General features: G+C 45.0%; 1 protein-coding gene across 2 annotated transcripts in view; it reads right to left on the reverse strand.

The window, feature by feature from the left end:
- Positions 1-24,981, reverse strand: part of LOC309368936 (cilia- and flagella-associated protein 337-like) — a 32,992-nt gene extending 8,011 nt beyond the window's left edge. For both annotated transcript variants that reach the window (XM_081909337.1, XM_081909336.1), the window contains exons 1-21: positions 24,756-24,981; positions 20,823-21,105; positions 20,087-20,140; positions 18,767-18,850; positions 18,380-18,445; positions 17,433-17,663; positions 16,741-16,820; positions 16,245-16,337; positions 14,997-15,042; positions 14,476-14,522; positions 13,104-13,221; positions 12,918-12,987; positions 11,227-11,470; positions 9,704-9,806; positions 9,461-9,612; positions 7,846-7,948; positions 7,510-7,616; positions 7,295-7,374; positions 7,139-7,193; positions 797-842; positions 448-507 (exon numbers count right to left, since the gene is read on the reverse strand). In XM_081909337.1, the coding sequence (XP_081765463.1) occupies positions 448-507; positions 797-842; positions 7,139-7,193; positions 7,295-7,374; positions 7,510-7,616; positions 7,846-7,948; positions 9,461-9,612; positions 9,704-9,806; positions 11,227-11,470; positions 12,918-12,987; positions 13,104-13,221; positions 14,476-14,522; positions 14,997-15,042; positions 16,245-16,337; positions 16,741-16,820; positions 17,433-17,663; positions 18,380-18,445; positions 18,767-18,850; positions 20,087-20,140; positions 20,823-21,105; positions 24,756-24,841 (2,208 nt within the window). In that variant the 5' untranslated portion in view covers positions 24,842-24,981. The remainder of the gene's footprint in view (positions 1-447; positions 508-796; positions 843-7,138; positions 7,194-7,294; positions 7,375-7,509; positions 7,617-7,845; positions 7,949-9,460; positions 9,613-9,703; positions 9,807-11,226; positions 11,471-12,917; positions 12,988-13,103; positions 13,222-14,475; positions 14,523-14,996; positions 15,043-16,244; positions 16,338-16,740; positions 16,821-17,432; positions 17,664-18,379; positions 18,446-18,766; positions 18,851-20,086; positions 20,141-20,822; positions 21,106-24,755) is intronic.
- Between the last annotated feature and the right edge of the window lie 1,550 nt (positions 24,982-26,531).

Below are 26,531 nucleotides of genomic sequence, written 5' to 3' on the forward strand. Positions count from 1 at the left end.
CACTATAAAAAGTCATAAATCATAGAAAAAGGGGAAAAAGGGGTAAAATTACATAGAAAAATTTTGTGCTCTACACTGCCATCTGGTGTTGCATGTTTATAATGCATTCAAGACACTGTTTTTGACAAATGTAGCTGAGTCCTTACAGTTTTATAATCCGGCATAACTAGCTCCATGCATACTATTCAAAGGCATCAATAATAATAATAATAATAATCTTATACCCCACCCATCTGGCCGGGCCTCCCCAGCCATTCTGGACTTACTAAGGCAGAGGTTAAGTTCCAGTGAGCTGAACAGAACTCCACCTGCTTCAGACTGCACTGCATACCACCTATATGAAATTCTACATATCAAACACCATACATGTGCTCAGCATCAATAAAGAGTTTTCAAAGTATACAAAAAAGTCATTTAGATTTGAAGAAGGCCAAGATGGAATCTTACTATATCATCCTGCCAGTGGGCTTGAGGTTTCTGAAAGCGATGAAAGTTTTCTGTGGAATCCTGCAACATACATATATCCAAACGAAAAGATACATATGTGTGAACATAAGGATATATGTGTTTTATAAGATTCTGTTCCTGCTTGTTCCTCCCCTTTTTGACTCTGACACCAATGTTGTTAGCCAGAAGTGCAAAAAGAGAGTTTGGCCTTAATTCCACCATCCCATTGGCAAGGCTCAATATCTTCCCCACCTATTTTCTATCCCAGTGATTTGGCACAATGTGAAATTTCAATAATGAATCGTGATACCGTATCAAAATGCTTTTCATATGCAATTTTGCTACTTACATAAAACAAGTTTATCCTTCGATCCCATCCAACACCTATGATGTACCTGGAAGAAGAGTTAGCAAACAAATGTTACATGTATATTTAGGACTGCCATACATCCAGGCAGATTTTTGCTGAATGTTTGGGAAAACATGGATTTCTTTTAAAAAACTTTTTTAAAAGCTCAACTTTGTCCTGATTTTCACTTTGGGGAATATGACAACCCTACATATATAATTGGGTCATATTCTAGAAATATCACAACCCAATTTGTTTAGGTTCTGTTTTCAAGGCACAGGAACAGAGGAAATTCCCTTAAACTACGTCAGATCATTTATCCATGCAGCTTAGTATTGTCTGCACTGACTGGCAGCAGCTTCCCAGGTTTTTTAGATTGGGGTCTCTCCCAGCCTTACTTGGAGATGTTTGGGGTTGAACCTGGGACTTTCTGCATGCATTATACTCAACCCCCCCTAATTATATTTCCCATGAAAAAGTCTGGTCCATAAATATTTTAACAAATACCTAAAAACGCAAATCAGAGGCTCTGCCACTAAGGTATGGCCTTTTGCCAAATTGGCAACATGAGATTCTAGAAGATGGATGTCCCTTTGGCCTCTGCTTGTCCAGTGTTAATCGAAACTTTTCCATTTGTCCAGATGTGGACAGAATCCTTGAAAAAGTGGGAGTACCACACATGTACTATATGTGAGTGTTCAGAACTTAAATGGTTAAGGGTTCTGAGTGTGCGTCACATTCCGACGTCAGACGTAAGCCGGGAGGAGACAGAAGCTTTTAGAAGCTAAGGAGGAGGAGCTTTTTCCCTGTACTTTCACTTCTCTCTGTGTATCTGTGAGAGAGAAAGACGTGCCTTTGGATATGGCTGAAAGAAGCCCCGGTCTTTGTAGCTGAAATGTTTCAATAAAGAGCTGTAAATAGACGGAGCTGTCTGTGTGTGCTTGCCAGAAGAAGGAAGTAAGTCTGCTTTACACCGCTGTGTGTTCTACTCTGCTAAGCCGTGACCTGAAGGGAGCAACAGTGGCGCAGCTTTGAAGAAGTGTGCCGGACCCGTTATAAACTGCTGATTGACGATCATAAAGTAATCAGGTGTCACGGCAGATCAATCTCCAAGAGGTTATGGAAGGTCAGCCAACGCTCGTAAAGCAGTCGGTGTGAGCTCCAGGAATGTCTTTGAAGTCAGCGTTCTGAGGCGTTCTGAGGCTGAGGAGCCCAACGGGAGCTGACTGGATGCCGGAGAGCAGATGATTATTTGCCTGCTTCAGAGGCAAGGAGCTGCTGATACAGAGAGCTGGCTGGAGCTAAAAGCAGCTGAGAGCTGGAGCTGAGAAGCAGCTGGAGCTAAAAGCAGCTGGAATCGTTACTCCAAGCAAGGGAGAGCCGTAGGAGCTGGTACTGAGCACTGAGTACGGAGTAAGTACAGCTTGGGGCACCTTGGGAGAACGGGAGAAGATGGCCAAAAGCCAGAATATACCTTTGGAAAAGCTCACTCTAAAGAGTTGGGCAATATGGAGCAGAAAAATAAGGGGATGGTTCCTAGTCGAGGGGCTTTGGGAAGCAAGTCAATGGGAGCCAAAATCACCCCTTAGCTGGCCAGCAGCTGGAACAGGCGTTGCAAGCTGTGGGGCTGCGTGGGCTGAAGATAGCCAGCAGAGAATGCAACTTGAGCTGGATATGCTCAGAGCATGCGTTGATGAATCGCTGAAGCCTCATCTGGAGGGCGTTGAATCGGCCCATGCCGCCTGGCAGGCGCTGAGGAGTGTGTGTGAAAGCTCAGCGGGAGCCAGGCCAGGGGGGGCTGAAGGATGCCCAGAAAGCCCAATGGGGGCTGGGACAGTGTTGGGGAGCTGTTGTAATGCTTCTACACGTCTGTGTGATGGACTGGGTCCTGGAGAGGCTGGACTGGCAGGCCCTGTTCCCGATGTCTTGGCCTCTAGGAGCGCTAGTGAGCAGATCGGGGAGGCGAAGAGTTCCAAAGGCAAGTTTAAAAGACTTTTCACTTGTGCTGAAGCGAAGAGCAGCTTCAGGGGGGGCCAGGCTGGTGGGAGGCGCCGTTCCAGAAGGAGGAAGGCCAGGCCAGCTGGCAGGAGCCCCGGGCAGTGTTTTTCCACTGGAGTTCAACGTCTGCGTGGCAGTAGCCCCCACCGGAGCAGAGAGCCGAGGCAGGATGTTGGCAAGGACACTTCTCATGGGAACCAGACGGGTTTCCATGGCAACAGGCCTGGCCAGCCAGGCAAGCGTGCAGGTGGCCAGGGGAAGCAGCAGGAAGAGTCTTATCAAGTTTCTGCAAGCATGGCATTGTTCGAAGACGGCCGAGTGGAAAATTTCGAGCTCAGCCTTGTTATTGACTCTGCAGCTAACCGCAACATGGTTCCAGAGACCCCTGCAGTCGAGATGTGGAATTGCACGGCAGTTTCAAAGGGACAGACTGTAAAGTTCGCAAATGGACAGAGATCGAAAATCACTAAGTGTACTAATGTATATCTTTCTGTTTTGCAGGAGGCGGTGGATTTTTGTGTTGTTCCAGGGGTTCATCACTGTTTGTTATCTGTGCCTTATTTGTTAAAAAAGGGTTTTCAGGTTTGTTTCCAGGGGGATTCCTGCACAATCTCCAGAGAAGGAAGACGACTTGTTGAAGTGAAACGGGGACAGAATGATCTTTTCGTTCTTAAAACGTCTCTTGGGGGTGAGGGGAAGGTTGAGAAAGCACAAGCGTCGCGTGCTACAGTTCCCAACCAGCGTACTACAGTTCCCGCTCATGCCACATGTGCATGCGCATGGCATCAGAGAACAATTCACAATCCTTTAGAGGATTTGCAGGTGTTACCTGAGGTCGCTGCAGGTTGTAGGATTCAAAATTGTGGAAGTGCCATTAATTGTGACACTTGCAAGCAAGCAAAGGTGAGAGGGTGCAGTTACCCAAAGGTGGAACGGGTTACCACCAAACCTTTTGAGCTGGTTCACATAGATCTGTCCAATTCTGTCAGGGAACAGAGTCTAGGGGGGGCCAGGTATCTGCTGACTTTTCTGGATGATTTTTCGCAGAATTCCTGGACTCATGGTCTCAGATCCAAGGAGGATGCAGCACAGCTGATCAAGAGCTGGATTGAGGGAGTAGAACTAAGGTTCTCCACCAGAGTGCAAGCGATCATCAGTGACAGAAATGCTAGGTACACTGGTTCTGCTTTGCAGAAGTTCTTTCACGAGAAAGGGATACGTCACACAGTTACTTCACCCAAGCAGAGGGGGGTGGCAGAGCTGAGGAGTGGAGCTCTGGTTCAGGCAGCACAGGTGATGCTTACAGAGTCTGGGTTACCTCCACAGTTTTGGCTGGAGGCGGCTAAAGCCGTGTGCTTCACCTGGAATAGGACCTACAATTCGCTGGTAGGTGACACTCCGTTTTCTCTGTTGAATGGCCGCAAACCCCAGGTTCACTTTCTGCGCAAGTTTGGGTCTCCTGCGATTATCTCTGTGCCTGAGGCTTTGCGAGGGCCAGATGGAGCCAAGTTCCAGAAAATGATCTTCTGTGGGTATGAGCCAGAAGCCCGTGCATGGCGGTTTGCTTACCCTTCAGGTGATCAGAGTAAGGTGCTGATCAGTAAACACGCTGAATTCTGTGAGGAGGATGTAAAGTCAAAGTCTCCTGTCAGGCGTGATGTTCTCTCAGATTGTCTCTCTGATCCAGAAGACAGTTCTGATGAGGCGGAAGAAGAGGCTGAGGCTGCTGATGACGACCAGGTCACTGACCAGGGTCAAGAGCAGGATGTGGCATCTCCACAAGTTGTAAAGAGAGTGCCCAAAAGTGAGCCTAGTTCTCCTGTGAGTGTGATGGAGAGGATTCGAAGACGCTTTAAGTCAGAAGGAGAATCCCATGATGCAGAGGACACACCTGCTGATCAAAGTGAGTCAGAGGGAACACCTGAGTTTGTGCCTAGGAGGTCCAGTCGCACAACAAAGGGTATTCCACCAGAGAGGTACCAGGCCACAGGTGCGTGGGTAAGTTTCGCACAGTGCGATTCTGAGAGTTGTGAGGTGGTTCCACAGTTGCCTAACAGGGACGCCAAGAGAGGGCGCAAGGCATTGGGGAAGGCATTGATCTCAGAGTTTTGCTGAGGATGTTCCACAGGTGCAGTCGGAATCCAACGCAAGGGGGGGGTGTGAGTGTTCAGAACTTAAATGGTTAAGGGTTCTGAGTGTGCGTCACATTCCGACGTCAGACGTAAGCCGGGAGGAGACAGAAGCTTTTAGAAGCTAAGGAGGAGGAGCTTTTTCCCTGTACTTTCACTTCTCTCTGTGTATCTGTGAGAGAGAAAGACGTGCCTTTGGATATGGCTGAAAGAAGCCCCGGTCTTTGTAGCTGAAATGTTTCAATAAAGAGCTGTAAATAGACGGAGCTGTCTGTGTGTGCTTGCCAGAAGAAGGAAGTAAGTCTGCTTTACACCGCTGTGTGTTCTACTCTGCTAAGCCGTGACCTGAAGGGAGCAACAGTGGCGCAGCTTTGAAGAAGTGTGCCGGACCCGTTATAAACTGCTGATTGACGATCATAAAGTAATCAGGTGTCACGGCAGATCAATCTCCAAGACTATACCCTTGCCTTTCCTGACTCTTAAAAAAAGGGCAGCGCAGGGACTGGTTAAGTGAGTGAAGGGTCAGTGGCTCCTTAGAACAAGGCGTGCCTAAAGGAGGCAGTTGTAAGGCCTCTACTGAAAAATCCAGACCTGAATCCCATCATATGGGATAATTAACAGCCAGCTTCTAATATCTCATTTTGGGGCAAGCTACAAGTGCGTATCTTAGCTCCAGGGTTTTTTTTGGAGGAGACAGATGGATCCAGATCCATTTCAGGCCTGATTATGGGACAGAGATAGCTTTGGTCACCTTGGTGAATGATTTATGCTGAGAATTGGACAGGGGGAGCGTGATGGTTCTGCTGGACCTTTTGATCCCAGTGACCATGGTATCCTTCTGGGATGGAATAGGTATTGGAAGTACTTTTTTTTACAGTTGCATAGCATATACCCACTAGCAAGGTAAAGGTGAAGGTAAAGGTACCCCTGACCATTAGGTCCAGTCGCGGACGACTCTGGGGTTTTGGCGCTCATCTCGCTTTATTGGCCGAGGGAGCCGGCATGCAGCTTCTGGGTCATGTGGCCAGCATGACTAAACTGCTTCTGGCGAACCAGAGCAGCACACGGAAACGCCGTTTACCTTTCCACCGGAGCGGTACCTATTCATCTACTTCTATTTTGACGTGCTTTCGAACTGCTAGGTGGGCAGGAGTTGGGACTGAGCAATGGGAGCTCACCCCCTCGGGGAACCAAGCCAGAAGGAATTCCACACACAAATGTTGCAACAACTCTTTACCTGATCTGGTCTTTAGCAAGTAGGGAATGTGTCAGTGTGCATTCTGTCTGACAACTTCTGAGCAGGTCTCTCTAGGTATCCCCTTTATAAATGGCTTTTGATCTGCATGAATTAGCAGGTGACCACATTTGGCTCCATGCCATTCAAAGCATTACCATCTAATCTCTACATATTAAACACCTGCTAAAGGCACCCAAGGTGTCAGTATTCTTTTTTCCTGGCAGTTTGGCAGCACTATTGTATGTATTCATACAAGATCAAATGCCTTTGAAATCCAAAGGGAGCCCCATAGCTCAGTGTGACAGCATAGGATCTGCATTGCTGAGGGCTGCACATTCAACCCTTAGCATTCCTTGCCTAAAAACTAAAAAGCATTTGAGGTAGCAGGGAGGTGGGAAAGGCCAACCCTGAAAAGCAGAGGAGTCACCACCAATGGCCTCACTCAGTATAAGGTAAAGAAGTCCTTTGTTATGTACTAAGCTTGGATCCTAGAACAATAGGCAAGTAGGATCCTAGAATGCAACAGCTGATTGGCTTGCAGGAGAAGACCAATCAGGCTCCAGGAGGAAGTTAATCAACCAATTAGGATGGTGGGATTGTAGAATGCAACAACTGATTGGCCTGCAGGAGAAGACCAATCAGGCTCCAGGTGGGAAGCAGAATCAGCCAATCAGACGGGACTCATTGTGTAAATAATGTATATAAAAGCCTGAGGTTTGGCAGGCAATTCAATCACTGTCTTACAAGCTGCAATAAAGAGCATGAAATCACTACAGGACTCCGAGTATATTTCATCCTTACAGCAAGGATATTTTGTGGAACACTCATGGGGGGCGCGCAATTTAGGTGACAAAGATACATGTCAGATTCTCAGAATGCCATATGGAGAAGAGAAATGCACCTTAATATAAATAAATTAACCACCCCTAAGATGTCGCCGTTCAATGGCAAGATCTGGTTACGGTCTGCATTGCTTACTTGTTTTTGTTGACTTCCACATAGGTGCAGCCACAGACTTCGTCACTTTTGTCTTCTGCAGGTAAGAAAGACACAGCAGCATTGCAACATGCAAGTCGTATGAGTTTTCTACAGACATAACATTTTTCTGGCCGTTTGCGTCAGCATGCTGCTTACCTCTTTTCAACGTGTGCAAGCAATGCCCATTGTTGTAATTCCATACATTCAAACAACCATCTCGTCCTCCTGTGATTAGTCTGGAACGTGAATGAAATAAATGCATCATTTATTCCACCTGCGTGGATACTTGTGTGCCAGGGGTGGGGACACGCAGCTAAAATTTATATTGAATGGGGGTTCCCACCCCCAAAAAGGCATATTTAGAAACATACCTTCTTCTGCTAGGATCGAAGGCGAGGCAGGTTACTGCAGAACCACCATGAGCGTTGCCAAATTCAAATAAGTGCTTTCCGCTATCAAAATCCCACACCTTGACCACCTTAAAAACACACACACATACATACATAGGAAAGCATCTGAATAACCACCATGGTCAGGATTCAATGGCCCACATTTGAAAGAGAAGTACCGGTAAAAATTAGTCCAGTTCTATGCACAGAGGGCAAATACAAAAAACTCAACCACATGTGTCAAAATGGAACAGCTACGCATTGGCACATTGGGAAATACATGGAGTTGGTTCTATTTTACAGTATAGTTTCACTTACAGAACCCTCACAGCAGCTCACAACATGCCTGAACACTTCGTTGAACTTGCAGCACAAAACTGGCTTTTTATGGGAAGTAACCAAGTGAGGATCTGGAGGCAATCTTCCTTATGGAGAATAAAAAACAAAAGAAGTGAGGATCAAAGCATCAATACAGCAGCAAGTACACCTGTATGGGGCTTGTCTGGATGGCAGCCTCTCCAGAACTGATTTAGAATTGCAGTATGTGGGAAATGAGGAGATTATTTTCAAAAACAAAATTTTAAAAGGTTCGAAATTTAACATGGAATTTAACATTTTGTGGTTTTGTAATGTTTTCATCTCTGTAAATTAACCCTTGTTGGCAGCAGTTTCTAGTATTCCATTCTCCATAAATACAGGGGCGTAGGAAGAGGGAAGAGGGGGGTTCGGTCTACCCCAGGGCGTCATCCCTGAGGGGGTGACAAAATGGCACACCACGGGGGATGGCACTTGCCGCGGGGCCTGGCCTGCAGCGCGCCCGAGGCACGTGGCTCTCCTGGGAGTGACAGGGTGGCTCAGGGCCCCACGCTGCCCGAAATAGCAGCGCAGGGCTTGTGTCTGCCAGGCAGATGCTGTGGGCAGCTCACCGTGCCGCCCCCCGGGCGGATCGTCATGGCGCCCCTGTGGGCGGATTGTCCTGCCCCCGCTGCTCCAGGTGCCAGAGCAGCTAGCTACACCCCTGCATAAATACAGATCTTAGATGTTTAAGGGCCAAACTACAGTGGTACCTCAGGTTAAGAACTTAATTCATTCCAGAGGTCCGTTCTTAACCTGAGGTACCACTTTAGCTAATGGGGCCTCCCGCTGCTGCCGCCGTGCGATTTCTGTTCTCATCCTGAAGCAAAGTTCTTAACCCGAGGTACTATTTCTGGGTTAGCGGAGTCTGTAACCTGAAGTGTCCGTAACCTGAGGTAGCACTGTACTATGTGTTGCTCATCATGTGATTAAACAAACGTGAATAATCATGCTGCTTTTCTTTTAGAGAAAAAGCAACCAGAGTTTTCCCAATGACCCCAATTTGGATTGGGCCTCAAACCAGTTTCCTGGTGTCAAATTATTTTTTCCTGGCCACTCCCTCCCACCCCAAATTCATGGTTTACTGCTAACATCTCATTCACTCCTTTTTCCTGCTCTGGAGCGTAGGACTCGAACCAATGGCTTCAAGTTGGAAGAAAAGAGATTCTGACTAAACATTTGGAAAAACTTTGTGACAGTAAGCGCTGTTTAGCAGTGGAACAGACTCCCATGAGAAGTGGTGGACTCTGCTTCCTTGGAGGTTTTTAAGCAGAGTTTGGATGGCCGCCTGTCATGGATGCTTTAGCTGAGATTCCTGCATCCTGGGGGGGTTGAACTAGATGATCCTCAGGGTCCCTTCCAACTCTAAGATTCTATTATTCTTTTATTCTAAGTCAAGCATGGGCTGATTTTCAGCAGAAAACTGGCAAGGGACCCCAATCCAGATTAGAAACACTTTCCAGATTGGGGACTCAATGGCAGTTTTTTCTCCAAAATAAACATATCCATGAACACTCATTTAAACACCTAGTTTGGCTCTAAGACCATGAGTTCTGGTCTGTTTGCTTTCTTCTTTTACCGTAGTCTTAAATGGAGAATAGCCAGTGTATCCGTGGCAACGCAGAGCGATCTTACGCCTGGTATGTAGTGGCAAGCACTAATTTCTCCTTTAATTCCACTGTTTTTTGAACAGGCTGTGAATAAGCAAGTCTGGTCCTCAACATCCCAAATCTGCAAAAAAATAATAATTGAGACACGCTAAAGAGAAAGTACTGAAGACGTGACAAGTGTAACTCAGCACATGCAAAAAACAGAGACAGACCTTCACTGTGTTGTCCGTTGACATGGAGAATATTTTATCCTCTTCAGATATGTGGACATAGAAGACAGGGGCCATGTGGCCTCTGAGCATACCTGTTGGCCTTCTGCAATTGGACCAGAACATTAAAGACTGAGTAGCTTCAAACATATAATGAAACAACAGAGATGGATTAACATTGGCCCTACTGTAACTGAAACACATGCAAATGAGGGAGAATTGTAGTACCAAGTGAGAAAGACGGATGAGCTAGCGCAGTGTGGCCACATCCACACCGTACTTTTTTAAAATATATATATATATTAAAGTTTTCATGGTTTACACAGGTATGCGCAATGTCTATTTTTTCAAGTTACATTTTCCATAGGTCAGTTTCATTTGCTGAGACATTAGGGTTAAAGGTAAAGGTAAAGGTACCCCTGCCCGTACGGGCCAGTCTTGACAGACTCTGGGGTTGTGCGCCCATCTCACTCAAGAGGCCAGGGGCCAGCGCTGTCCGGAGACACTTCTGGGTCACGTGGCCAGCGTGACATCGCTGCTCTGGCGAGCCAGAGCCACACACGGAAACGCCGTTTACCTTCCCGCTGGTAAGCGGTCCCTATTTATCTACTTGCACCCGGAGGTGCTTTCGAACTGCTAGGTTGGCAGGCGCTGGGACCGAGCAGCAGAAGCGCACCCCGCCGCAGGGATTCGAACCGCCGACCTTTCGATCGGCAAGTCCTAGGCGCTGAGGCTTTAACCCACAGCGCCACCTGCGTCCCCGACATTAGGGTTACATTAGGAATAAAAGGGGGTGAACAGGTGGTTACATTAGGAATAAAAGGGGGTGAAGAGGTGGAGGGGGGGGGACACACCATACATTTAAAGCGTTCTTAAACCACTTCAACAGTCAGGGATTTGCCCCCCCCCAAAAAAAAATAAAGAATAATGGGAACTGTAGAGTTTGTGAAGAGTGCTGAGAGTGGGTAGAACACTCACCAACTACAATTCTCAGGATTCTTTTGCAGGAAGCCCTGACTGTTGAGGTGGTATAAGAGAGCTTTGCATGTATTGTGTGGGCATGACCTGTGATTTGTTCTTGACTCTACCTGCCTCAAATTTTCATGCAATGTTAAGACACCAGTTGGATCCAATCACCGTAATGGTCAATAACCCTCTGGCAGACAGGCCTGGATGTCAATACAAAGGCATTAAACATTTAAAGCAGTATCATACCGCTTTAAAAAGTCATGGCTCCTCCTAACTCATCCTGTATAGTTTGTTAAGGGGTGCTGAGTGTTGCTAGGCTAGGAGACCCCCTCACAGAGTTACAGTTCTCAGCGTGGTTTAACAATCCATCCCTCGTCCCAGGAAACTCTAGGATTCATTAAGAGTTTATTGATCTAGCTGTGGTTTATCTATGCAATATTTCAGAAGACAAATCACAGCAATCTATTTGTTCTAAATGATAATAGTTTATAACTAATGGCACAAAGAGTTTAACAAAACCTTATAAGAACAGCTGCATCAATGCAATAAAATCTTACCCAGGCATATAGGGATTCCACATCCGTATGATTCGATCCATCCCGCCAGTTACAAGAAGGTTATTCTTTTTACTAAGTGCAAATGTTTTCACTCCTTTGTGGACTCGGAAAACAATCTGATCCCCCTCAGCTCTATGGGAGGGAGATCCTGGGACCACCTGTGGTTTCCTTGCCTTGGAATCTTTCCTGTGTTCTTTTATTTCCTTCATCTTTTGCTCAACATTGGTTGCTCCCACAACGCAACCTGTAGAAGGGCAAATGTTTCTGAATCAACCGTCAGGCCTCAAGTAGACTTTGACACGACTGATAATACACAATAAACAGCCTTACATTTTGGGATTTGGGAAAATGCAGATCATTTTAACATTTAAGAAAACAGGAGGGAGATTCTTGCAGTGCTTGAAGCTGCACGGTTTCCCACATTCTAGGTAAAAGGAAAGAACATGTAAATATGGTCTTCAGTGGTCACCACTGAACTCACAGACAGGTCTGACAGATAAGACCATTTAGGCATCAAGAAACTGCTCTCAGGGAAAGATGGTTTCACACACTGCTCAGATCGGCAGATAGTTATAGGAAATGGGGTGTGTGGGGTCTGGTTGAAAGGCACTGGAGATAAGAGAAATTGCCTTCATAATGGAGATGACAGTAAAAGACACAAAAAGCCTCAACATCCAATCATGTAATCCGCACATCTGCCTACCTCCATTTTCTCACTTCCCAACACATCACAGCTCTATGCCAAAACCAAATGTTGAAGGGAATATTTCTGCTGTGTGGAATCTACCACAAGTAAAGGTAAAGGGACCCCTAACCATTAGGTCCAGTCATGGCTGACTCTGGGGTTGTGGTGCTCATCTCGCTTTATTGGCCGAGGGAGCTGGCCTACAGCTTCCAGGTCATGTGGCCAGCATGACTAAGCCGCTTCTGGCGAACCAGAGCAGTGCATGGAAACACTGTTTACCTTCCTGCCAGAGTGGTACCTGTTTATCTACTTGCACTTTGACATGCTTTCGAACTGCTAGGTTGGAAGGAGCAGGGACCGGGCAACGGGAGCTCACCCCGTCTTGGGAATTCAAACCGCCAACCTTCTGATCGGCAAGACCTAGACTCTGTGGTTTAACCCACAGCGCCACCCGCGAATCTACCACAAGTAGAACCGGCCATTAGAAGTACATAAGCAGAGCCCTGTTGGATCTGTCTGCTCCAGCCAGTTAGGTAATTTTGGGCCCTCAAAATGTCTATTACTTCTAAATTGGCAAGATGTCTGGATTTTTGTGATTTCCCCCAAAAAAACTCAAAACCTTTCCCTGTTGGTATATGCCACATGACTTTTAATTCTTTTTGATTAATTTATTGTTGTTTGCTTTATTTATAAGCTAGTGTGTTTGATATTATTGTGATTGCAATGCTTGTTGCTTTTTTAACACTACTGTGATTATTGTGAGCCGCTTTGAGCTCAACAATTGAAAGGCAGAGTACAACTATTAAATCAGATCGAAAATCAAATCTCTGGAGGCCAGAGGTTCCTCATCCTGCTCTAAACTTTTCATCCTGACTGATCACATGGATGGTACTTGCAACGTGACTACAACACTGCAATATGGGAAGGAAAATAAATTGTATATAAGCCAAGCAAATGGAAACATGTAAGAACAACTTCCTGGATTCAAAAGCCGAAATATAATTACCTATTACTACGGCTGTAGGCTCATGGCTTGAAGCAGAAACGACTGCTTTAATAGAATCATAGTATTTCAGCTAAAAAGACAGAAAACAAAAATACATTATCAAAATGCTACAAAATATTGGTTAAATAATGTTGTGTTGTTGAGATTGTTTTATAATTGTATTTGGCCCAAATTTACAATGTTTACCTGAGTAACCCAGTCTCCATGAACTTTCCAACAGATGTAAGTGACATTAGGAGAAAGAGCTGCATTCTCAAGGCTAATATTTGGAAGGTTTTCCGATTTGGGCAGCTTTTTCCACGTTCTGAAACATGTTCAGAGAACATAATAACATTAAAGAAAAATAATTAAGCCTGTCCATGCTATCGGGTTCCTAATTTGGCCATTTATCGTCATAGGAAGCACCTGACCTTTGTTTTGTGATTTGCAAAATGTTGTGAGTTCGTTAGTGGAAGCTCTCAGAGCCCCAGCACGTTCTGTTGTTTCAGAGTTCACCACGTACAGTAGGTCCCTAACCTTTCTCATCTGTGGGCTCTAAAGCCAATTGCAGCACCTTCATAATTGACTGAAGAGGACACTGCACAACTGGCTAGAGAGAGTCCTGAGTTCTTGCATGACCTTCCAATTAAGTACTGAAACACAGAGTCAAGTTATCTCCCTTTGTTAAGAAGAGTAGATGCTCCTCTTCCCCTTCTGTTCAGCTGGAAAATGTCCTCCCAGATGCCATCCTAGCCTTTTGTTAGTTTTGTATTTCTATCTGCAGCAGAGCAGAGACAGGGAAGCAGAGAAATAATGCTCTTCTGCACTAGAGTTGCCACATGGTCATGTGTATTGCAGAAGAGCTTAGGCCCTGTACAGCAAACCGCCAACTTATATGGGGGTTACATTCCAGGGATCATGCCTAAAGCCAGAATCACATGTACCGTGGTACCTTGGTTTACAACTCTTCTGGAGGTCCATTTGTAAACCAAAACAGGTTGTAACCCAAGGCACATTTTCGCCAATGGGGCCTCCCAAAAAAAATTGTTTGTAATCCCAAAAAAATGGGTTGTAATCCAAAAAAAGGTTGCAAACCGGGACACTCGCTTTCGGGTTTGACGTGTTTGTAATCCAAAACGTATGTAAACCAAGACATATGCAAACCAAGGTAATCAAAACCCATTGGGTTCAATGGGATGTGGGATTGACAAAGTCGTTTTCTCCAGAACCCTGCCCGCTTTCCACCCCCTTTTCATTCATTCATTCATTTTTTGCCAAATGCGTAAAGCTGAATGCACACAAGTTGAATGTGTACTGCTTACTGTACCCAGAAAAGTTGGTTTCCAGAATCCAAACTTACTAGCTGCATCAGCCGTGTTAAACAGCCACCACTGTAGAAACACGGCAATAGTAGCTCCAAACCTCCCAAGATAACGGGGCCTCTTCTAGGAATTGTTTTCGGTTTCCAGGTTTGTGGCTACTGGTTGCTCAGGGAAGTTGGCAACTGGAAGCACACCTTTTGTGGAATGATTAACGAAATGTCTACTTTAATTCTCAACAGACACTTTCAAATACTTGCCTTAGGACCTCTCCCACAGAGCAGATGAGCAAGATATTGACACAGCCCTGCAATCACAAAGAAGGTGCGCACTTGAAACATGCTGAAAACAAACTGCAGGAAAGGTCACAATCGGGCGGCTTTCAGGTTTTTGAAGACAAAACCCTGAGATTAATAGGATGAGTAGGATTCTCTTGCAGCAGCTGTTCTTATTGATAGGGAATCTGTACCGATTGCCTGCTTTTCATGTAGTTATGGATGCAGGCATGGTTGCAAGGGAGATTTCCCATTAGAAAATTATGTACGAGAGGGATCTCCCTTAGTCCAACCTTGCTTATCTGAAAGTCCTCTACTTTGCCATACATGCTGCATCTAGCCAATACTGTACAACCTCTGGCATTCTCTTGCTATCTGTTGTACTTTCCCTACACATCTACTCCATAATCCGAGGAATTAAACAGCAGCTGTGGCAAGCTGGGTTCCTCACCCACTGAGTTTTAAGGCCTACAGTTTCCCTAGCAAGCGTTTTTCCCAATACACACCTGGTCATCTCCATAAAGAATCATGCATTCATCATGATCTGTGTAGCTGAATTGGAGGGGGAAAACAAAGAGGAAGAAAAATTAAGTATTGCTTAAAATCAGTGTTCTGAGCCAAAATATCATTTTGGATTGCACAATAATTTCCAAGACAAACCTGAAGACATATTTAAAGCAGATTATGTTAACACCCGTTTTAGCAGAAACTATTGATTTTGCCAATGGGACACAGGTGGCGCTGTGGTCTAAATTACTGAGCCTCTTGGGCTTGCCGACCAGAAGGTCGGTGGTTCGAATCCCCGCGATGGGATGAGCTCCTGTTGCTCAGTCCCAGCTCCTGCCAACCTACCAGTGCAAGTAGATAAATAGGTACTGCTCTGGCAGGAAGGTAAACGGCGTTTCCGTGTGCTGCTCTGGTTTCGGTGTTCCGTTGTGACAGAAGCAGCTTTTCATGCTGGCCACATGACCCAGAAAAACTGTCTGTGGACAAATGCCGGCTCCTTTGGCCTATAAAGCGAGATGAGTGCCGCAACCCAGAGTCGTCTGTGACTGGACTTAACTTTCAGGGGTCCTTTACCTTTATTATTATTATTATTATTATTATTAATTTTGCCAGCTTGTCTTCATACAGTGCACAGTTAACCAATTGTTATAAGAATTCTAAGGTCACAGACATGAAATGAATCTTCAGAGGTTCATAAGTATATAAAACCATGGCACTCTCCCTCCCTGTGGTTTCCTGCAGTCCTGCTTTACAGCATCAGCACTCAGGGCATTCATCATGAGAAATCAAAATGGCATTTAATGTCATGGGGAAATTAAAATGACAACTTAACACAGGCTGGCATTCAGCCCAAGGAGACTCAGAACAGGTCCTGGAGCCTTGATAGCTACTAGAGGCAGTGGTGGAGCTTCATGCTCCGGCACTAGGGGGCAGAGAGCAGGCGGAGGCAGGGCTGGCGCGCATCCTGGGGGTGGGGCGGGGCGGGGCGGGGGGGGGCCAGCTGCGATGGCACCCTGGAGATTGCGCTGCCGGGGGCGGTGTGCTCCCCCCCCCCACACTCCTCTTCCTCCGCCAGTAACTAGAGGGTGTTGGGTCCTGATTCTGGGCCTGCTTGGGAGTTCCAAGTAAACCAGTCTGAGCTTGAAGAAGAGGATATAAGTGTAATAATAGATATAGCCACACATATAGAAGTATGCCATGATTACTAGCAGATAATTGACATAAGACCTGAATTTTGAGTGCCTTACCAGTAATCCACATTCAAAGGTATAGCTTCTAAACCACTAATTTGAAGGTAGGGTTCAAAGTTGGAGCTTTCATAGAGCTGAAGTTCGCGATCCCTGTCACAAAGTTGAAATATTATATATTTTACCATCATGGGCTGTATGAACTGGTTTCCCATAATAAGGAAGCAATTAGCATTTGAAGGAGGGATTTTCATTTCGAAAACAGTGCTGGGGAAAGGGTTAAAAACCTTCCCCCAAGTTGTGACCCTAACTGAGGGACCCTTGCGGCTTCTATTTGTTAACATTCAAAGAGACAAGAGATTCTGTTTCTGATCTCCATCATCCCATCAAGTGAGCCCCAAAGCCAATGCCCTGTCCACTATGCCAACCCTGTAATGCTGGCCAAGATCACAAACTGCTTTGTTTATGCAGCTTTCTCCAGTCAACCCCTAAGCTTTGGACGAAAGAAATATTGGTAACAGGCTTTTATTTGAGTTTTTGCACATAGGGCACTTACCCAGTTCCCAATATCAACTTATTATATGGTGTCATGACAGTGAAATCCATCAACCACTTAGATTTTCTGTAGGCTTTCTCCTTAAAAAAGAGAAAAGGCAAGAAGTTAAGTATTGCCTGCCAACTCCAAGGTATGGTCTGAAGGAACATGAGGCCACCATCTTGCTGAAGCAATGTAGATCTGAGTTTGGATGGAAGACTGCATTGGAGCCACACACAAGTATGCTGCCTTGGGTTCCATGATGAAAAACAGGCAGGATTTAAACGTAAGGGGTGGGGGTGGGGAAATAAGCAATCATTCCTGAATCATGAATACTTTGGCTCTCATCTTTTCAAAGGAAAATTGAATTAAAAGTAACTGAGGTACAGACAGTCCTGGGTAGAAGACAGGAGGACACAAACCTATTATGTTAAGGAAGTCCAGGTGAATGAGGAGGAACTTTTAAAATGTAATCTTGCCAGAACTTAGGGCTTAGGGTGCAATATAAACTGAAATAAATAAGCAGGCCTTGTGCCTGTCACTGCCTCTCAGCATAACCCACCTCGCAGGGCTTTTGTGAGGAATAAATGAGGAGAGGGAGAACCATGTTTGCCATTTTGAGGTCCTTGGAGAATGAATGAATGAATAAATAAATAAATAAATAAGTAAAACCGGCCATCCCAGAACCTATGACATGAGAAAATGTGACATACAAACACCATCTTGCTTCGTATCAGCTTGAGCTGTGGTGACCAGAAGGTAATATGTCCGTCTTCTCGAGCTGTTATCAATGTGCTATCCAACAGCGAGCAAATTTTCAGCACAGGCTCTCCATGTGGGATCTCCTTTATGGTGGCAGGTAGTGCAAAAGAGACCTCTTTCAACCGGGCAGATGACTCATGTTGTTCAGCATATTCCAGCTGCATGTATGTGCAGAAGTCATGCTGGGGCGGAAAAAAGTGACAGTCATTGTCTCAGCGCTCAAGAGGCCAGATCCCATGCGTATGTACTTGAAAGTGAGTCCTGCTGTGTTCAATGGGGCTTACTGCTAAGAAACTATGCATAGGAACAATGCCAATCGTAAACACATCACTGCCAAAATGGAGCCAACTAATGTTGGTAATGTATGCATTGTGAGACACCAACTATAGGAGAAAGCAAGACCCTTGTTGTATCACTAAGAAGTTCAGTGTCCACACTTTAAGGATGAAACTTCACATTGATAATGCAATCTTATACATGTGTAAGGTTGGAGGAGAAATTTGGTTTTCTTTGTGTTCTGAGAACCAGCCCCTCCACCTGCCAAACCTTAACACCTCGTGTGACAAGGGAAATCATAGCATACTTTAGCCTTTCTCAACCTTGGGGTCCTAATTGTTGTTGGACTACAACTCCCATCCCTAGCTAGAAGGACCAGTGGTTGGGGATGATGGGAATTGTAGTTCAGCAACATCTGGGGACGTAAGGTTGAGGAAGGCTGGACTTATTTCGTGCCTTGTTTTATAGAGAAACACATTAACATCTTTCTTTCAGAGGCATATTCCTTGACTCGGCATCATCTTTTCACTCATTCCAATAAGCGTTGTACTCATTCATAGTTACATCCTATTTTAAGCAATTAATTAATTGTCGCTTACTGGGGTTTCCAATACACACTTACCCAACGAATTCTGCCAGTTGCAGAACAGTCAATTTTCATGAAAAGCTTTTCTATTTGTTCATCAGTCTGTAGGAGCAAAGGATGTACACAACAACCTTCAACACACAAACGGTCAAGGTTACACGAGGTAGTTTATAGCTTCAATCCAGCAAACATGAACTGCCCCAAATGGTGGCACCAACAAAGATTAAGGGCATGGAAGCCAGAGGCTAACAGTAGAATCCTATGCATATCTACACTGATGCAAGCAACACTGACTTACTCCCAGGTAAGTGTGTAGAGCACTGGAGCCTAAATACAGGACAGAAAGTGCTCCCCCCTCCCCATTCCATCTCATCTACGGTATTATGCCATTGCAGTATGGTTTTCAAACTGTGCTTTGCTTACTGCATTTTGTGACCCCATGCATTTCTTCAACGTGCGCTTGAAGTTTTCCACATCCAAATATTTATGTCCGTTAATTTCTAAGTCCTGGAAGCAGATAAAGCAACAGGAAATATAGTGTGCCATTATGAAGCAGCAGACTTGCCAAGAGAGCCTCATTCTGGTACTATTTCTTTTTCCCTGGAAAGATCAAACTTGTGATCAAACCTGAATGCAAACATAAAGCACAAAGATATTTTATATCTCATGTCTTTGCCCAAAATTGGGTAGACACTCCCAGCGTATTGGGGTTCCTAGGGACCCTGTCCCTGAGCTGCTTTTGATGTCACAAGGCAGACCTGATTCACTTCTAGGTTTGCCGGTTTTTGATCCTGCTCTGCGGTTGTCACTTTAACAACAGTTTGATGTTCAGTAATTAGCAAGTAATAACATTTAGTGCCAGGTCATCATAATACAATTTGCCTGCTGATCACTGCTTCTTTTATTAAAGGCACATAAGCAAGCCAAACAAAAACTCATTATGCTTCTCACTCATTCAGAAGTGGCTATTAACAGACTTTGCTGAAAGCCTCTCTCTACTCCATGCCAAGGACACTTGTCAGTACTTTGCTCATAGGGAACCCTTAGAAGTCCATGAAACCAGAACTCCCAAGAGATGTTTGATGCATCTAACCCTAAGGATGTGATTGGACCTTAGGATGCATTGGATCTTAAGACCTGACTTAAGGTCCTGCTTGAGAGGTTCCAGGAGGCATCTGGCTAGCCTCTGTGACAACAGGATGCTGGACTAGATGAGCCTTTGACCTGGTCCAGGAGACTCTTATGTTCCACACCACCTGGTTGACTACAGTGCATGGGGATGAGAGGAGAGGACAAGGATAGGGATGCAGGTGAGGGCTGAACACAGGGCCCACAAAGCCCTGCTTGAGATATCTTTGCAAGCTAACATATCAGAACCATAGCTGTCAACTTTTCCCTTTTCTTGCGAGGAATCCTATTCGGAACAAGGGAATTTCCCTTAAAAAAAGGGAAAGGTTGACAGCTATGATCAGAACTGATATTTCTCTTGCATTGCATTACATCAGTAATGATTACATTGCTCTTTTGCAGACACAAATCTCTTAACAAAATTCATGAACACACTTTCTCAATACTTTCTTACTCCAAACTTTCTGAGGCATAAATGCAAGTTAAATAGGTGCCCTTCTGTAATTGGTATGAGAGATCAGCCAATATGCTAACAGCGAAACAACATACAGTGAAATGATATACATTATGAGTGAAATAATATACACTGATATGATTTCATTGGGATGGTCGTACCTGAAAGGCCACATGTAGCTTTTGAAGCTGTTCCAGGGTTACTTGCTGCTCAATCTTGCCAAGACAAAAAAATAAATAAAAATGGAATAATTAAATGATGATGCACATGGGCCCCTTTTAAGACTTGGGAGATGCTTATGGATTTAATGTTACGTGAGGACACCTTTCAATTCATTGCAACCTATGTTCCCGCAGCCTTGCTCCCCCCCCCCCAGTAAATCACTGAGACTCACCTGCCAGGAAGCTAGTGTAGCAGCTCCACCCCACCCAGTGAACCACTTTGGCACACAGCCCAGTCCTCCAAAACCTCACAACCACTAGATGACGCCTTGCATCATCCGCTACCTGAGGCAGCTGCCTCATTCTGCCTAATGATAGGACCAGACCCGGAGCATATGCTATCAGGATGCTGTGGGGGAAAAGGCTTCCCCATGCCAAGCGATTCCTACCTTGTCCATAATGTTTGCAAGTAGTTGGAACCATGGTGTATGAATCTCTGTCTCTTTGTTTCATGTTCCAGGTGGTTGTTGGGTGTGTGTCTGCAAAGTGGCTTTCAGTGGAGATTGCAATGTGTGCTGTGCGGTTCTAACTGACTCTAATAGAGGGAACTGCTCTCTGACATCATGGAAAGCCAGCGAGCCCATTGTCACCCAACAAATTCAGATTCTCCTCGTCCTCTCATAGCATTTACCATTTTGAAAAGCCCTTCGGAGCCCAGCAAGAGAATTCACTATACCTTTCCTTTCCACTGGCTTCTGGATGAGTCAACGCGATGGCGAACGGTTTCGCTCTCCAGTATATTTTCCATGAGTCCAATGGAGTGACTCCTCTGCTGCCCTTTCAGCAGCTCCCTCAGCAGCCATTCTGGAAGCTGCTCTATCTCCTCCTCCCGAGCTTCTGAAAAACTGCTAAGGGAAACTGGAGACGCAGTTGGCAACCTGTGCCCTCCTAATGAAGTCTGCGCACGTCGAAACAGAAGGTCTGTTGTATCTGTCGTCTCTCTCAACTCATTCAGAATGCTGTCAGAGCACAAACACCAGAAGGCAGGCATGGACATTGCTATTATTATTATTAATGAACTAACTATCTCTTAATAATAAATTACCTATCATTAATTATTAGTTGCTGGCGGTAGCAGTAGTAACAGTAGAAACAACAGTAGATTGTTTCCAGATTGAGGTAACAGCTTCCTTTACAAGTTACAGTTTATGCACATGCACAATTCCTTTAAATTAAGGTTACTAGATTATTTTCAATGAATCTGGGGACACTTTTCAAGTGCAATAGATTTTGCATGGGGACTGATGAGTAAATCCAGGGTCTGTCCCTGGGAAACAGGGATGTCTGGTAACCTTACTTTAAATCACATTTTTCACCTCAAAGAATTCTGGGCACCGTCGTTTTTTTAAGCATTGCTGGGAATTGTAACTCTGTGAGGGGTAAACTACAGTGCCCAGAGGTATTTGAGGGTGGAAATGTACTTGAAAGGTATACAGTGGTACCTCAGGTTAAGTACTTAATTCATTCCGGAGGTCCCTTCTTAACCTGAAACTGTTCTTAACCTGAAGCACCACTTTAGCTAATGGGGCCTCCCGCTGCTGCTGTGCCGCCGGAGCACGATTTCTGTTCTCATCCTGAAGCAAAGTTCGTAACCTGTGGTAATATTTCTGGGTTAGTGGAGTCTGTAACCTGAAGCGTATGTAACCTGAAGCGTATGTAACCCGAGATACCACTGTAGTGCGAACACAGGGACACAACTCTATCTATCTCTAACCCTCACAATTTTCAGTTATCATGTGATTAAATGGGATGGGGAGGGAAATGGAGGGCATAACGAGGTGAAGTGACTCACTCAGATTCTCAAAGAACCTGCACAATGGCACCACAGAAAAGAGAAGACACATTAACATGTCTCCAATCTGGACATTTCCTATATTAAACTTCACCTAGAGTGACTGGTTGGGCATAAACAATAGGATTGCAGGGTCAGGGTGGGTGAGTCATACAAATATTTCTGCTTATTGTCAGCCTCCATAACATGTGCTGGAGAAGATTAAATGTAAATGGACGCGTCAACAACAAACCGGTCTTGGTGTCCAATGGGGTTGGAAGCCTTAATGTCAGCTAAGCAGCATCATTTAATACAACCCTAATTTCCTGGGTTGGGTACCATAAGAGACGGCCAACTTGGAAACTGGTGTATAGTGTTGTACAGCTAGCTGCCTTATGTGCAACGACTCTCCCAGAGACGAAAACAATAAATGCTAATCTATTTAAATTCACAAGGAGGCAGCATTGGACAAAGGCTAGGCAATAAATTGGGAGTGCTTCTAGAATGTGCAGTTTTAGTGCTACCTAGTCATTGATTTTCCACTATAAGCGACAAAAATAATTACAAGCGACTCTCCATCGTTCTATGAGCATGGCGCTATTTGTGTGCGAATATCCTGCTGTTATAACTATATTAGTGGGCGTAGCAAAGTTGTGTGGCTACAGGAGTAAATGTGTGCCTAACCATGCCATTTTAGCAGTGTGCTTAAAAAAATGCTAGGGACACTTATTCATTTGAAAACATTTGCAAAATAAAATTAAGTAGGTGAAAAAGTGTGTTGTTGCCATTTGTAACCCCCCCTCCAAATGCTGCTAAAAAGAAGCTGATGAGAAGGGTAATAATGGGAGGTTGTCAAAGTGATTATGTGTTGCAATGGGGCACAAATTACATGTCAAAACTACGCTTCTACAAAAACAAACAGAAAAGTAGTGGGCTACTGTTCTGTTCCTACCTCCCAGAAAAGAACCGAGAAACAATGCAAGCAGCAGAGACACAGAGAGATTCAAACCGCATCAAATGCCCATAGCAAAATTAGCACACCTTCTAAAATCTCCATCTCAGCACCTGTCTTGGAATTGAATTGATTTTATGCATGTGCTGCTGTTTTAAACTGTTTTTTAAATAATTTTTATATTTTTTTTAAGATATAAAACAGTTGCATATAGAAAACAATTGTATAACACTGTTAAAACTGGTTTATGAACACTCGATCCATGATGCTTGATGAATAGCTGGCTCTTCTCTTAGGAATACTTCAAACCTTAATATAATCAAGAGGAAATGGGAACAGGATTTGTACCCCCCCCCTGCTTCTGTTAGGGAGGGTAGGACTGAAACTAATGGATTCAATTTACAAGAAAGGAGATTCTGAAAGAAGAACTTTCTGACTGTAAGAGTTGTTATACAGTGGAGCAGACTCCTGTGAGAGGTGGTGGACTCTTCTTCTTTGGAGGTTTCTAAGCAGAGGTTGGATGGCCACCTGCCATTTATGATCTAGTTGAGAAGTCCGCTTTGCAGGGGGTTGGACTAGATGACTCTGAAGGCCCCTTCCAACTCTACAATTCTAGGGTCTCATTTGTTTGCAGGGTGTTGGGCTTGTGCTGGGCCCAGGGGGTAACCCATGAAACGCAGTCCAGGACCGGACCAGAATCTGAAGGTTCTGCGAGGAGTCAGTCAGGCAGGACATGAGGCAGGACACCAGGCAAGGACAGGTACAGGATCTCAGGCAGGATCTAGCATACAGCAATGTTGCTCCTGCAACCTGGGGCAGGGTCCGACAGCCTTTTATCTTTGTCGGGGTAGCAGCCAGTCCTGATTCCCCTGCGACTCACCTCCCTGTTTCGCCCAAAGGCGAGCACTCCTCCTGCGAGTACTCAGGTCTCTCCTTCTCTCAGACTTTAGTCTCTGCAGCTCGGAAGACTTCGGTGGGTTACTAGACCCAGGAGCTGCCTCAGCCTCTCCTGACCCAACTGGTAGTGGAGCAGCTGTAAGTGATGGCCCAGCTGAAGGCAACAAGGTAATCCCTGCGTCTGGAGCCAGGGCAGGCTCAGGCCCCTGACTCGGCCCAGCTGGTGTTTGTTGCAGGGGAACCTGTGCAGACTGGGGCTCTTCAGAATCAGGCCCCAGACTAGGTTTAGATGCCGCCTGAGGCAAAGGATCCGGTGCGGACTGAGACTCCTCTGGTTCCGAGTCCGAGTCCAAGTCCCAGGCCATCACAGAGCTGTGTGTTCAACAAAGTGCATTCCATGCCATGAATCTAATTGCATATAATTGATAGTTTGACAAAAGAAATACTGTTCCTTTGCTATCACCCCACCCCTCCCCAAATTGCTATTATTTATTTCTTGGCTTTTTGTGTGGCAAAAGTTAAGCCTTGTTTTATCTTTCTTGTTCTAAGAAACCAAGTCAAGGAACTCTCCTTCTCAGGCAGCACTGGTGTCTGAGAGCAGCTAATTATAATCCGTTGCACGTTCCCAAGCAAAGCAGACTGAGCAAACAAAACAAGCAAACAAACAAAAAAGGATTTTCACAGTAAGAATCTGCACTAGTGATACAGAATTCACCAAGGTGATAGAATGTGAAGCGATCATGTCTCAGGGAAGGAACTGTTCACGTTAGGGTTTGAAAATTTTGACAATTTATAAAAAGCAAAAGAACAGCATTTGGTTCCCTGACAACAAGCAAATAGCTTCCAAACAATACTGATCGGCACTGCAGTCACTCTTGGACTCAGTCTGCACCCAAACTCCTTTTATTATTATTTTTTAAAGCCAGTAATGGTTATGCATTGAGAGGTTTTTTTTAACAAATCCTCCCCGCCCCACCCTCACCTCTTACCTGCTAAGTGTGGATGTTTCTAAGTGTCCTGAAGCAGAACTTGGCCTCACTTTTCTCCCCAGAGGCATTCTGGCACCAGAAATCATACCAGAACGCCACCCTTCCCAGTGCCAGCAACTGAATCTCACAATGCCACTGCTGTTTCCACTCCCCTGAGGCAGCGGTGGGTGCCCACTTTGTTCCTAAGATTGGAGCCTGCTGGTTAGAGCTTGTCTGTCCACAGTTTGCCACAGCTCAGGTTACTTAGCACCTCCTCCAAGTCCCACAGCATCACAGCTTGGGGATTATGCATTGCAGCACCCTCAAGGCAGGGGTGTTGCTAGGTGCTTAAGAGTCTTGGGGAACAAGTGCACATTTGTATACCTTTTGCTAATATACTGTATATGCATTGAGGGGAAAATTAGGAGGGGGGAGAGCAGCTGCAGCACTATAAGTGACATGTAGAAGGGCCCTGAGCTGTGATTCTCAAAGGTGCCACCTGTACCACAATAAAACTCCCTCTACCTACCTGAGTACACTGTACAGCTATAGAAATTTGTGCACACTCTCCCTCTGATATGAATTACCACAGATACATTTGCAGCACAACTGATCTCATATTTCTGGCTGAGATCCATTTATGGACAAAACATTCACCTATGTGACCAAATTGTGTGAATGAAGGAGAATGAGTGTGTGCTGCTAGGTGGGGATGAGGGAGCTGTACATTCAAGAACTGAAATACTTTCCACTCGAGATAACGGTCTCCAAAGGCAGAAACCTTGAGAAATCCAAAAGTATTATGTAACGCGAGGTACCACTGTATTATATTTGAATCCTCACTGTTATAAGAGCTCAAGCTTCTGTACAGTTGTACCTCGGGTTACATACGCTTCAGGTTACAGACGCTTCAGGTTACAGACTCTGCTAAACCAGAAATAGTACCTCGGGTTAAGAACTTTGCTTCAGGATGAGAACAGAAATCATGCAGTAGCGATGCAGCAGGAGGCCCCATTAGCTAAAGTGGTGCTTCAGGTTAAGAACAGTTTCAGGTTAAGAACGGACCTCCGGAACAAATTACGTACTTAACCCGAGGTACCACTGTATCCAGTTCTGCCACCAAGCCTGATAGAAGCAAGGTCTGAGGCACTGTAGGAGTAAGACCTTGTCAGAACGTATTGTTTTGACGGTAAAATTATGCTTTAAATGCGTACGGTGTGTTAGGCAGCCTCGAGCTGTCCTTTAATGTCAAGCCCGAACTTGTATAAATTCAATATTTTAAATCCCATTTCCACCAGGTAGCTCAGATTGGCATTCATTGTGGTTCTCTCCCCTCCATTTTATGCACACCACAACCTTGCTAAGTATAGGTTAGCCTAAAAGTGACAGGACAAGGTATCCCCACATCCTTTTATTTTTATTTATTTATTTACATGCCACTTACAATCCAAAAGGCTTTGTCCCTGATGGCTCCAAACATCAATTTTGTGCAAGAGCTGCTAGTTCAGGAGGGAATATTCACTGATAATGTTTTTTTAAATTATCAGGTACCTAGAACCCAGAAGCTGGGCCCATGCTATGATGGTGGAACATGGTATGGAATTTCTTAGATGTTAACAGTTCAGCTCCAAATATTGGCATATTGGCTCAGCCCTGATTATTACCCAAAATGAAAGCAAGGCAAATGCCTACTTAACCTGTTCTGATAGAAAACAGCTGTGAACTTACAGCAGGGAAGAAGGAACATCAAAAGAGAATTATGGCAGGAAACAACATCTCCCTGCTTCTGACTCACCC

Source organism: Podarcis melisellensis (genome assembly GCF_964234715.1).
Source record: "Podarcis melisellensis genome assembly, chromosome: 4".
NCBI lineage: Eukaryota > Metazoa > Chordata > Lepidosauria > Squamata > Lacertidae > Podarcis > Podarcis melisellensis.